The sequence below is a fragment of the Pan paniscus genome, chromosome 19, assembly GCF_029289425.2.
Source record: "Pan paniscus chromosome 19, NHGRI_mPanPan1-v2.0_pri, whole genome shotgun sequence".
Classification (NCBI taxonomy): domain Eukaryota; kingdom Metazoa; phylum Chordata; class Mammalia; order Primates; family Hominidae; genus Pan; species Pan paniscus.
This window is the reverse complement of record NC_073268.2, coordinates 32,220,940-32,234,418: the sequence shown is the minus strand read 5'-3', so window position 1 is coordinate 32,234,418 and position 13,479 is coordinate 32,220,940. Positions and strand designations below refer to the sequence as shown.

The following is a 13,479-nucleotide window of genomic DNA, read 5'->3' as shown; positions in this document are numbered from 1 at the left end:
TAATCTGTTCTCTTTGACTATTACTGAGGCAAAGTAGTTTTGTGCAGTTTGAATTCTTGGCTCTTAACTCTTTTGCATATGTCAGTGCCTTGGTCTTTTAATGATATCTGACTTTTGCTTCAAATCTGTTTAACTTAGTTATAAAATAACCTAAACTAGACAGTCTCTCTAAGCTCTTAATTTTGTAAGTTTTCTTTTCTTTCTTTTTTTTTTTTTTTTTGCGATAGAGTCTCACTCTGTCACCCAGGCTGGAGTGCAGTGGCACCGTGTCGGCTCACTGCAAACTCCGTCTTCTAGGTTCAAGCAATTCTCCTGCCTCAGCCTCCCAAGTAGCTGGGATTACAGGCACCCACCACCATGCCCGGCCACTTTTTATATTTTTAGTAGAGACGGGGTTTCACCATGTTGGCCAGGCCAGTCTCGAACTCCTGACCTCAGGTGATCCACCCGCCTCAGCCTCCCGAAGTGCTGGGATTACAGGCATGAGCCACTGCACCCGGCCAATTTTTTAAGTTTTCTACATCATCTCAATTGTGTTCACTTAGTACTAAGACTTCAGTGACATTTAAATAAAACGTTCTGACCTTTTCTTTAGAGCTTTATCCTCTTCATGGTAAGCTGTCATACTTGAGACTCTTGAGGGTACTTACTGAGCATGCTCACAACTCAGTTTGTGGTACAGGCTGTCCCTGTTCTTGTCATGCATACTATGGCTTATTTTATGTCATTGCCTTTCAATCCATCACATTACGTTATGTCTGTTAGTTGGTATCATTATCACTGCCTGTCTAACACCAGGGATTGGTTTTTTTCTCTTTAATTAGCAGTAACCAAATTAATGCAAACTGATAAATCTTCCCCTCCCCCTTCGGGTTTTTTGGGGGGTTTTTTGTAAATTTTTATGAGGCTCAGTGTTTCCAAAGTTGACTTTAATCATTTCTCTTAGAAAAGTATTGTCACTTGTCACTTAACTGCTTACAAAATAGCTTTCAGTTCCTGGGGATAGGAGATTGCACATTATTTAACCATGAATATGATCCTCAAAATTGTGGGAACACCGCCTTAATTTTCATTTTGAACAACCGCGATGGTATTATAAAATGCTAGATTGATTTGTCTAACTTCTTTATTTCCTGTGTGAAAAAAAGTTTACAAATTTAGATGTCTACTCCCACAAAGTAGCTAATTGTCTTTATTAGTATCTACATTGTGTCATTTTCTTAAAGTAATGATTAAGTAATTATATATATGGCTATATTGATCAATGTTTTTGATAAGCATTACTGTATACAGTTAGCTTGACAAGTGTGCTAATACTTCCCTAAAAGTAGACTGCTAAATAACTGGTATAGGGTTTTCATACTAATCATGTTTTAAATAATAATTATATTTTCTGACTGCAGGCACGTGACACAAGCTGACCTCAAGAGCTCCACGTTTTGGCTTCGAGCAAGTTTTGGTGCTACTGTTTTTGCAGTTTTGGGCTTTGCTATGTACAAAGCATTATTGAAACAGCGATGATATAAAAAGAAATACTGTCCCTACCAAAAACAAATACTTTTATGTACATTCTGAATGCTTTAAGTTCTGCTAGAATTATTGAGATATTTATACATGCAGAGTTACTTTATTAATATTTGTAATTCATGCATAAGAGTATTTTAATGATAGTTATAACTGCAGTATTGGCTAGCATATGGAAAGAAAACAGCTAACAGCCAAACTAAAATGGCTAAATTCCAGAGGCCAAAAGGGAATATTTTGTAAATATATGTACATATTCAGGCAAGATATGGTCTCCCAAGCTGAGTTCTAGAAATGATGTTTCTAGACATTTCTAAATGGTATTGTTAGTGCTCACTTGGCTCACTCTTCTAGGTTTAAGTTAGCCCAGAGATTGTATTTACTCATGGATCACTTTATTTATTTCACATTTACTCAGAATGATCCTTTGGGTTCTATAAGGACATAAGGTACAATTTGCCATTGTCTCTCCGTTTTTAAAAACATACAAGTCAGTGTCAGCTTACCAACATGACATTTTTTCAGTCAGTTGTGGTAGGCCAGCCTTGAAGCCATCGCACAGTCTAGAAACTTGTGTAGCTGAGTGTGCAGCTCACCTTTAAGGGTGAAGTGAGGTAAAAGCAATTAGCAGAGGCGTTATCTATGTGATTATGTTGCTTCCTTGTCAGTATGTTGAATTTTATAGCCCTTTCAATGAAATAAAAAAAAATTTGTATATTACCAATGTTTTTAGTTTAAATAAAGAGTCACCCTTACTACTGTTGAATTTCATCCCAAGTGTAAATCATTCTATAATGGCTGTGTCTGTTATAGTATATTACAGTAACTGCATGTGTCACCAAGTGTTCTATATCAGGCTAGGATAACCTAGAGGCAGTAATTTTTTAAATGATAAAATAAATCTAATGAATATAAACTCTCATGATAAACCTATTTTTTCCATCATCAGCCTTTTCAAGTATTTAAATAAATAACTGCTGTGTACTGTGATCTTGAGTTCTTTTGTCATCTAAAGTAAATATTTCTGTACAGATGTGAGTGAAGTCCTCTGGTTTCTATCTCTCATATTGAAAATTATTCTGTATAAAAGGAATACTCAGCCGGGAGTGGTGGCTCAATCGTGTAATCCCAGCACTTTGGGAGGCCGAGGTGGGTGGATCACCTGAGGTCAGGAGTTTGAGACCAGCCTGACCAACATGGTGAAACTCTGTCTCTACTAAATACAAAAAATTAGCTGGGCATGGTGGCGCATGCCTGTAATCCCAGCTGCTTGGGAGGCTGAGGCAGGAGAATCGTTTGAACCTGGGAGGAGGTGGAGATTGCAGTGAGCCAAGATCACGCCATTGCACTCCAGCCTGGGCAACAAGAGCGAAACTATACCTCAAAAAAAAAAAAAAAAACTTATTAGGAAAAAAGTCAAGTATGATTTATATATGTAAGAGGAAATTTATTTAAAAGTTGTAGAGAAATCTATTCTGGTAAAAGGCCAATTGTTTTCCCCTACACATAGCTAATTAATGTGGTTTCTGCTATTGTTTGCATGTTTATTTTCTCCTTTAACATGATTTTTCCTCTTTGCCATTCTGAGGGACATTTTCTTACAAGATCACACTTCTTGAGCAACTAGTAACAGTATAGCTTACCAGCTGGCAAAATAACATGACACTTCATTTGTTATTTGTTATTTTTTGGTAAGGTCTTACTCTGTTGCTCAGGCTGGAGTGCAGTGGCGCGATCATAGCTCACTGCATCCTCGAATTCCTGGGCTCAAGTGATCTTTCCATCTCAGCCTCCCACAGTGCTGGGATTACAGGTGTGAGCCACCACACCCGGCCTGACTCCTCATTTTTTATTATTTTCTGAGAATTTCCCACTTACCAAATTTATGTCAGTTGTATAGTTTGCAATGACAGTTAATTTTTTCCAAGTTCTTTTCTAGTTTGTCTGAAATACTGCTTTAAATGAATATGCTTTATAGATTGTTGTGTTTGTGAGAAGCAGAGGTAAGAAGCTAGCTTACCAAGAGTTAATAAGTGGTGTGTTTATATATTTAGATATTCTCTCTCCATCTTTTCATTTGGGGAGCTTACATTTCTTTGGTTCAGAAGAAGGCAGGGGGCAGCTGCCCTATCTCGCACTTGCTCTAGACACACCCCCTTGCTAAGCTAGCCCCTTTCCTCACTTGTCAATCACTCTAGGTGGGGCGAATTAATAGAGGGAATGCTTACTGTTTTCTCATCTTTAACCTACAGGCACATATGGGTTTTTTCTTTCTTTTGGAGACAGAGTCTTGCTCTGTTGCCAGGGCTGGAATGCAGGGGCGTAATCACAGCTCACTGCAACCTTGACCTTGTGTGCTCAAGCAATCCACCCTCCTCAGCCTCCAAGTAGCCGGGGCTACAGGCATGTGCCACCACACCTGGCTAATTTTTAAAAAATTTTTTTAGTAGAGATGAGGTCTCACTCTGTTGCACAGGCTGGTCTCAGACTCCAGAGCTCAAGTGATCCTTCTGCCTGGGATTATAGGTATGAGCTGGGATTATAAGTATGAGCCACCAGGCCTGGCCTATTTTTCTTCATTTTGCATCCACTTTAGAGACTAGTGAATGTGAGAAAATAATGTGAACACAAGAAAAGGCTTTTTCTGGCTTTTACAGTTTACTCAGGAGATGCAAGCTTTAAGAGTACTAAGGAGAAATAAAGAAAATAGGAACTTGAGAGTCGAAAGGAGATCTTTCACTTTACACCAGTTGGATTGTCTTTTTTTTTTTTTTCTTTTGAGACAGTCTTACTCTGTCACCCAGGCTAGAGTGCAGTGGCACAATCATGGCTCATTGCAACCTCAGCCTCCCGAGTAGCTGGGACTACAGGCGCCCACCACCATGCCCAGCTAATTTTTTTTTTATTTTTATTTTTTATTTTATTTTTTTTTAGTAGAGACGGGGTTTCACCATGTTGGCCAGGCTGGTCTCAAACTCCTGACCTCAGGTGATCCGCCTGCCTCAGCTTCCCAAAGCATTGTCTTTTATTTTTTATTTTTATTTTTTCAACATCTAAGTATTTATTAAGGTGAGTTTTTACAAACAAGCATCTATCCCAGTGTGCGGGGTGAGGATGGGAGAGGAGAGTGGGGCAGCAGGAAGATGAGGATTCTCATCTTTTGATAATAAAGCTCCAGGTTCATCCCATTGTGGATTTCATAGTCCCCCAGAGACACATGGTCCTTAAAAATTGTGTACCACTTCTTCAGGACAATCTTGTTCCAACGGATGCCAGTTTAGGCTGCAATCAGCTTCTTAAGGTCCCCGATGGTATCATCCGTGTTGCATTTAACATGGACCTTTTTCCCCAGACGGTCGTTGCAAACAACCTCGATCATCCTAGCTGGAGCTCGAATTGCCTGGAATCTGCGAGGCCACTAGCTCCTCAGCATTGTCCTTCAAATGGGCAATTCTGAGGCTGCAGTGCCTTAATGAATAATAAGGCAGTTGTGTGAAGAAGCATTGCTTTGAAGGTTTGTAGTCCTAGCATAATGTAGTAACTTAGCCTTAGTATATCAGGGATCTGTTGCTTCTTGCTATTCATGTCTTTCTCTTTCACATTTGACCAAAAAATGAGCAATTTCTCGCATTGTTGGCACTGATAATGCTACGGTAGGAGTGGGCTCTGATGTTAGGAATTTGGGGAGCACATGACCATTCTGAAATGGCCTATGAAAGTGGTAGGAGGACTTTGGGTATCAGTGCATATATGCACATCACCTGCCAGGGGAAGGCACCAAAGAAGAAATATACTGATGAGGCCGGGCACAGTGGCTCATGCCTGTAATCCCAGCACTTTAGGAGACCAAGGCGGGCGGATCATTTGAGGTCAGGAGTTTGAGACCAGCCTGACCAACACGGTGAAACGCTGTCTCTACTAAAAATACAAAAAAAAAAAAAAGCCGGGCCTGGTGGCACACGCCTGTAATCTCGGCTACCCAGGAGGCTGAGGCAGGAGAATTCCTTGAACTCAGGAGGTGGAGGTTTCAGTGAGCTGAGATCACACCACTGCACTCCAGCCTGGGCAAGAGTGAGACCCTGTCTCAAAAAAAAAAAAAAAAAAGAACTATACTGATAAGCCAGTCTTGAATGAAATGAGAACGTTCCCAATCTATGAAGGCAGCTGAATAATGAATAAAGAGAGGGAAGCAGATGTAAGTGCCCGATCTCTGTGGTAGAGCATAATTCTTTCCTAAACAGGCCCTCAAAATGCACCTGGGGTTGGCTTTTTTTTTTTGCCTATCATTGGCTGTTAGGTTAGTTTTGATGCCCCTTTTGTCTGAATTGCACTAGTAAAAGTCAGTACAAAGATGCCTTTATATGTGCAAATCCTAAAAATAAGTGTGTAATCTAGTTCCATTAACATGTTTATTTGACTTCATACTTTAATACATCTTATTTTTTATTTATTTTTTTAACCAACATACCAGATTCCTAAATCATACTTTCACAGTCCACGTGTTTTTAGGAAACTGATTTGGGACTAGATACTTTTTGAGAAATACCACGTCAAGATGCTAAATTTAATGTTCACAGTACGAGAATGACCCATGCAGGCAGCTTGACCTTTCCAATGCCTTTATCCCCAGATTCACAGTCCAATAACACACTTATTTAAACCCCTAAGGTTGCAAGTAATTCATGTCTTTTTAACTCTTTTTATCAAACATTGCTGTCAGTGAGAGCGAGTGTCTGTTAACCTGCTTGGCCCTCAGCTCTGTGGAAGTCTGACCTGTGAGTATCACAGCTGTGTATCTCAGGTTTCTCTAGTGCATCTCAGTTTCATAAAATATCCTCTTGCTCCCATGGCACTCAGACTTGTCAGACCATTTGTCCCAGATATTTTGGGTTCAGAAAGTATCTTACTAGAAGGCAAGATTTTATTTTATTTGAGACAGAGTCTCCCAATGGTGCCACTCGGCTCACTGAAACCTCTGCCTCCCGGCTTCATGTGATTCTCCTGCCTCAGCCTCCTGAGTAGCTGGGATTACAGGCATGTGCCACCATGCCCAGCTAATTTTTGTTACCATGCCCGGCCAATTTTATCTTCTTTAGCATAGACAGTTGCAGAGGTCCAATGGCGAAATCGAGAGATTGTTAGTCCTTCTGGGTTTGAAAGCTGAATGTCAGCTGTGTACACACAAGGAGGAATTGCCAGTATCGTTTTCATACGTTGAAAATTCCAAATTCCGCAAGAACAGTGTGTTTCTCTTTCAGCATTTTCCTATTTATAGTTTACATATAAGTGTTTTTTATTTTTTTGAGATGGAGTTTCGCTCTTGTTGCCCAGGCTGGAGTGCAATGGCGCCATCTCAGCTCACCGCAACCTCCACCTCCCAGGTTCAAATGATTCTCCTGCCTCAGCCTCCCGAGTAGCTGGGATTACAGGTGCCTGCCACCATGCCCAGCTAATTTTTGTATTTTTAGTAGAGATGCGGTTTCACCATGTTGGCCAGGCTGGTCTCGAACTCCTGACCTCAGGTGATCTGCCCACCTCGGCCTCCCAAAGTGCTGGGATTGATTACAGGCGGGAGCCACCGTGCCCGGCCCATATAAGTGTATTATAATCAACCCTTAGGAGTTTTATTAGGATGACATGAATGTGTATACTGCAGTTTAAGTTATAAGTCGCAAACTTTCTGCAAAGGGCCAGATAGTAAATATTTGAGACTTTCACAACTACTCAACTCTGTTGTAGCATGAAAACAGTCATAGACAATATATAAGCAAATGAATTACTTCATTCTAATGAAACTTTATTTATGGACACAGAAATGTGAGTTTTGTATCATTTTTATGTACCAGAAAATATTCTTATTTTGATTTTCTTAACCATCTAAAAATGTGGAAACTAGCCAGGCGCGGTGGCTCACACCTGTAATCCCGGCACTTTGGGAGGCTGAGGCAGGCACCTGAGGTCAAGAGTTTGAGACCAGCCGGTCCAACATGATGAAACCCCTTCTCTACTAAAAATACAAAAATTAGCCAGACGTGGTGGGGCATGCCTGTAATCCCAGCTACTCGGGAGCCTGAGGCAGGAGAATCACTTGACTCCAGGAGGCAGAGGTTGCAGTTAGCCGAGATCACACCATTGCACTCCAGCCTGGGTGACAGAGCAAGACTCCATCTCAAAAAAAAAAAGTGGAAACCATTCACATGCTGTACAGAAACTGACAGTGAGCCAGATTTGATAAACACCCCCTGTAACGGATGAAAATATAGTAGTAAATGCACAGCAGCATTTACTAATGATTTAAAAAAATTACCTGATTGTTTTGGAATGTGAAAAGGTTCAATACTATGAAGAACCTAAAAATACTGTAGTCATGTTTTGTTTGTATGAAAACTAAGAGTGGATGTAGGAGTTGTTTGATTTTTTTCACTTTTACTGATCATATTGTTTATAAGAGCACGGTGCGCCGGCCAACGTGGGGTTAACCTCAAAGAGCAGTTTGATGCTTAGAAGGTAAAGGGAGCATCAATTCCACTTCTTCTGAGGACTCACGTGGAACTGTTCTTTTGGCACTTCATCCATGCTTGTTTTCAGTTTTCCAGTTGTATAATTGGTATACATGGAAAGTAAAGGAATCCCACGAGAATGTTTAGTTTGAACTCTAGTTATCTGGGGAATTTATCCCCTTGTGTGCATGAACATGTGATCATGCTTCTTATTTCTTTAAATTTTAAAGCCAAAATTTCAGAGCTTAAATAGCTTACATAGTATAAAGGTCATCTGTCCAACTCCATACTTTCATAGCGTACAGGGAGCACAAAAAGGCGAGAAGTGACAGCTCGGTGCAGAGGCTCACGCCTGTAATCCCAGCACTTTGGGAGGCCGAGGCAGGAGGATCACGAGGTCAGGAGATCGAGACCATCCTGGCTAACATAGTGAAACCCCGTCTCTACTAAAAATACAAAAAATTAGCCAGGCATGGTGGCAGGTGCCTGTAGTCCTAGCTACTCTGGAGGCTGAGGCAGGAGAATTGCTTGAACCCAGGAGGCGGAGGTTGCAGTGTGCCTAAATCGCTGAACTCCAGCCTGGGTGACAGCAAGAAGTGACTTACTCAAAGCCACAGTATTAGTTTGTCCTGGAGCTAGGACTGGAACCTAGGTATCTTGATTCCCAGTTTGGTACTCCTTCCACTGTAGGAGCCAACCTAACGACTGGGCTTTTGTTCCTACCTTTGGTAGATTTGCAATATAGTCTGTGAAAAACAATAACAACAACAAAAAAACAGGCCTAAGGGGAAAAAGAGAAAGAAAGAAAAACCCCACGAAACAGTTTTGACATCTCTATAACTAAAAAGGGTTAAAGTTGGCAAAGCAAATTTTCTGGAAGCCTTTCATTTCCTCTGAGGCATTCTGCCTTCATTTCTGCTAGCTGTCACTAGGTAATTGATGTGTCTATTGAGAGGAGTGCAGACACGTGGTTAGGTTTATTTCAGGTACAGATAACTGAGGAGAAGTAAGGATATAACTACTCTTTGAAAAGCACTCTTTATGATTTTTAATTGTTCTTAAGTTGTTAATTTTGAAAAAATACTCTTAAAATTTATTCACATTTTATAAATGGAAAAGTACTTGTGTCAGGGGCTTTGATGGGGGAGAACTCCTAGAATAAAGTTTTGTCACTAACATTTTTCATCTCTGCTTCTGTAATCTGCCTCCAGGATTTCTATAATTCCAGTGGCATCCAGCCACTTCTATATACCATCTAGAGAATGAGTGGCTGAATATGTCTTCACACATTCACCACACTTTTTACTGACTTCCTCTTACATCTTTTTTTTCTTTTCTTTTTTTTTTTTTTTGAAATGGAGTCTCACTCTTGTCGCCCAGGCTGGAGTGCAATGGCACGATCTCAGCTCACTGCAACCTCCACCTCCTGGGTTCAAGCGATTCTCCTGCCTCAGCCTCCCGAGTAGCTGGGATTACAGGTGCCCACCACCACGCCCGTCTAATTTTTGTATTTTTAGTAGAGACGGGGTTTCACCATGTTGGCCAGGCTGGTCTCAAACTCCTGACCTCAGATGACCCGCCCTCCTTGACCTCCCAAAAGTGCTGGGATTACAGGCGTGAACCACCACGCCCAGCCCCTCTTACATCTCTTACTTTTCCCCCAGATTGTCAAAGTGTGATCACATCACCTGGGAATTTGTAAGAAATACGATTTTCAATAGCCCTTCCCCCACCCCCACCCCAGACCTCCAAGACTCTGAGGCCTCAGAAACTTGGAGGATGGGACCCAGCAAAATCTGTGTTAACAACCATCACCACTACCCACCCCCTACCCTGCCCTGCGATTCAGATGCATGTGAAGGTTTGAGAACTGCTGCAGTAGATATTGAAGGAGTCAAAGAGGTTACAATCTTTGGGGGCAACAAAACTATAAATTTGCTAGCAGTACAGTGGTTAAAATTTTTAAGAGAAATTATACACATGAATAATTTTGGTAAAACAATAGAACAACCCCTTCCATGTCTCCCTCTTTCCCCTAGGAAAATTCCAATTCAAATCTCAAGGCCCTGCAGACCCAGACTCAGACCTTTGCAGCCAAATCTGCACTCTCACTATCCTACTACAGTCTAACCACACAGAACTTCCTTCACTTCTAAGAATGTACCTTGCTCATTCTCTTGAGCCCTTTGCAGATGCTTTCTCTCTAGAAGCCTGTCCTCCCAGCTCTTCATCCTTTAGGTCTCAAGGAGGGCCAAGGCCTGGCTGTCAGCATCCAGGAGCTGAGCCTTGGCATTTAGTGCTCATCTATCCACTTCATCCCCCTGTGCACAGTATGGCACCCCTGCCCTCACCTGTGCTTTGTCCAGTGATCCTCTCTTGGCCCTCTCTAGAGATTCCATTAAAGAGTGTTAAGCAGGGGAGGGATATACTAGTCAGGTCTCAGCAAATGTCCTTTTTCCTGACCCCAAGGAACTGAACCTGGGGAAGCTAACCTGTCTCCATCCTACCCAGTACTGAACTAAGTACTGGACCTTTGCACCTGCCTGTCATGCACTTGCCTACTCTTAAGAGTACCTAGGGGGATGTATACCAATCCGTTTATTTGTAATTTCATTTTTTTTTTTTTTGAGATGGAGTCTTGCTGTATTGGCAGGCTGGAGTGCAGTGGCACGATCTCGGCTCACTGCAACCTCTGCCTCCCGGATTCAAGCCTTTCTCCTGCTTCAGGCTCCCAGGTAGCTGGGACTACAGGTGTATGCCACCACACCTGGGTAATTTTTGTATTTTTAGTAGAGATGGGGTTTCACCATGCTGGCCAGGATGGTCTCGATCTCTTGACCTCGTGATCCACCCACCTCGGCCTCCCAAAGTGCTGGGATTACAGGCGTGAGCCACCGCACCTGGCCTGTAATTTCATTTTCTTGATTTACACAACCCTTTCTTGAGAAGCAGCTTTACTCAGTCACTGAGTCCATGTGGAAAGAACTGACTAGCAGCCCTGGAAGCTAAATGATCTCTTAGTGGTAGTGGAAATTCACTAGATTATGGGTTGGGGAGTAGTAAAGGATTGAGTTAAGAGCTAAGATCTGAGTTTAAATCCCAACTTTGCCACATTCTATGTGCAAGTTACTTGAACTTTCTATTTCCCTCCTAAACAATGAAGATTGGGATTGTGCACATTTACTGAGATCTGTTCCTGGGGGGTGTTATTTCCCCTTTCCCTTGTCAGGAGAATAGGAGGTCTGCATCCCATATAAAGACCCACAGGATGGCAACCCTCTGCCCTTCCTCCTGCACTTGAGCAGAGCTGCACCACTGTGTCTGGAGAGTGGGAGAGGCATGGGTGGCAGCCAGTTTTTTCTCCTATATGTATCTGAGAAATGTCTTGATTCTCTTGAGTATTGGAGCTGTCTTAGCCTATTCAGGCTGCCATAACAATGTAACAAAATACCATAAACTGGGCAGCTTATAAACAACACTAATTTATTTCTCACAGTTCTGGAGGCTGGGAGGTCCAAGATTAAGGTACCAGCAGATGCAGTGTCTTGTGAGGGCTGGATTCCTGGTTCATAGATGTCACCTTCTCACTGTGTCCTTACATGGTAGAAGGGGCAAAAAGTTCCCTTGGGCCTATTTTATAAGGGCAACTAATCCCATTCATGAGGGCTCTGCCCTCATGGCCTAATCACCTCCCAAAAGGCCTCACCTAATACTGTCACCTTGGAGGTTAGGATTTCAACATAAGAAATTGGGGTGGGGGGATATATTCAGACCATAGCAGGGGCCAATAAAATGTCCCTCACCCCTATTGTCTTGGCAGGCAGCACAAACAGATGAGTTTCCTTATTTCACTGGCTCCTTTCTCAGTCTTGTGGGCTGCCCGACCTCTGCTCAACCTCTAGGATACTCGAGTACCCCAAGGTTCTGTCCTGAGTTTCCTTATCTTTCTTATCTAGACTTTGTCTCTAGGTGATCTCATTCAGCACCTTGATTTTGATTTTTTAACTTTTTTTTTTTGACAGGGTTTCGCTCTGTTGCCTAGGCTGGAGTGCAGTGGCTCAATCTCGGCTCACTGCAACCTCCACCTCCTGAGTTCAAGCCATTCTCCCACCTCCTCCTCCTGAGTAGCTGGGATTACAGATGTGCACCACCATGCCAGGCTAACTTTCATATTTTTTTGTAGAGACAGGGTTTTGCCACGTTGCCCAGGCTGGTCTCCAACTCTTGGGCTTGAGCAATCAGCCCACCTTAGCCTCCCAAAGTTCTGGGATTACAGGCGTGAGCCATCGTGCCTGGCCCTGATTTTTAAACTTTTTATGTTGAAATAATTTGAAACATTAAAAACAAAGTTACAAAAGTAATCATAGGACTTGCTCCTTTGGGGTATTTCTTATAAATGGAATCGTACAGCCTGTGGCCTTTTGTGACTGGCTTATTTCACTTAGCATAAAGTTTTCAAGACTCATCCGTTTTGTAGCATATACCAGTACTTTACTCCTTTTTACTGCTGAATAATATTCCATTGTATGGATATGTCATATTTTGTTTATCCATTCTTCAGTTGATGGACATTGGGATTATTTCTAATTTTTTACTGTTATGAATAATGCTGCTATGGACATTTGTGCACAAGTTGGTTTTTTCATTTTCATTTTGTGTTTTGTTTTTCTGTGTACAAGTTTTGGTGTGGATGTATATTTTCATTTCCCTAGGGTATATACCTGGGAATGGAATGGCTGGGTCATTGAGTAACTCTGTGTTTAATATTTTGAGGAAAAGCCAAACTGTTTTCCAAAGTGGCTGCACATTTCACATTTTCACCAGCAATATGTGAGGGTTCTAGTTCCTCCACTTCCTCACCAACACTTGCCTGTCTTGGTTTTTGTAACTATTTAATAGTGAGTGTGAAATGGTGTCGCTGTGGTTTTGACAATTGTTTATCTTGCCCAGAACATTTATTACTGCAGTATTTCCCAATTTTCTACTTCAGTTATTCCCCCTGTATTTATTAATTGGAGTTATACAGTAAAGGAGAAGAGTGTCCGTCCCCCATTGACTTATTTATTTATTTGATATTTATTTATATGATGGATATTTACTATTTACTTTATCCTATGGGTCATAACACATTACTCTTTTCTTTTTTTTTTTTTTTTTTTTTTTGAGATGGAGTTTCACTCTGTCACCCAGGCAGGAGTGCAGTGGCGTGATCTCGGCTCACTGCAACCTCTGCCTCCCGGGTTCAAGCGATTCTCCTGCCTCAGCCTCCTGAGTAGCTGGGACTACAGGCATGTGCCACCACGCCCAGCTAATTTTTATATTTTTAGTAGAGACGAGGTTTCACCATGTTGGCCAGGCTGGTCTCGATCTCCTAATCTCGTGATCCGCCCACCTCGGCCTCCCAAAGTGCTGGGATTACAGGCGTGAGCCACTGCGCCTGGCCTCCATAACACAT

The 13,479-nt window shown here is 42.0% G+C and overlaps 1 protein-coding gene and 1 pseudogene across 17 annotated transcripts in view; one reads left to right on the top strand and one right to left on the bottom strand.

Annotated features, from left to right (window-relative positions):
* RHOT1 (ras homolog family member T1) overlaps positions 1-13,479 on the top strand; it is a 110,854-nt gene that overhangs the window by 80,560 nt on the left and 16,815 nt on the right. For 12 of the 17 annotated variants that reach the window (XM_003818023.5, XM_003818026.5, XM_003818024.5 and 9 more), the window contains one exon: positions 1,404-2,514. The exons of 3 other annotated variants lie outside the window; for them this stretch is intronic. In XM_003818023.5, the coding sequence (XP_003818071.1) occupies positions 1,404-1,521 (118 nt within the window). In that variant the 3' untranslated portion in view covers positions 1,522-2,514. Of the gene's footprint in view, positions 1-1,403; positions 2,515-13,479 lie in introns of those variants that run through there. 2 more of the 17 variants (XR_008621647.2, XR_004667205.3) reach the window with 1 other exon arrangement.
* On the bottom strand, positions 2,654-4,950 carry LOC129394402 (ubiquitin-like protein 5; annotated as a pseudogene).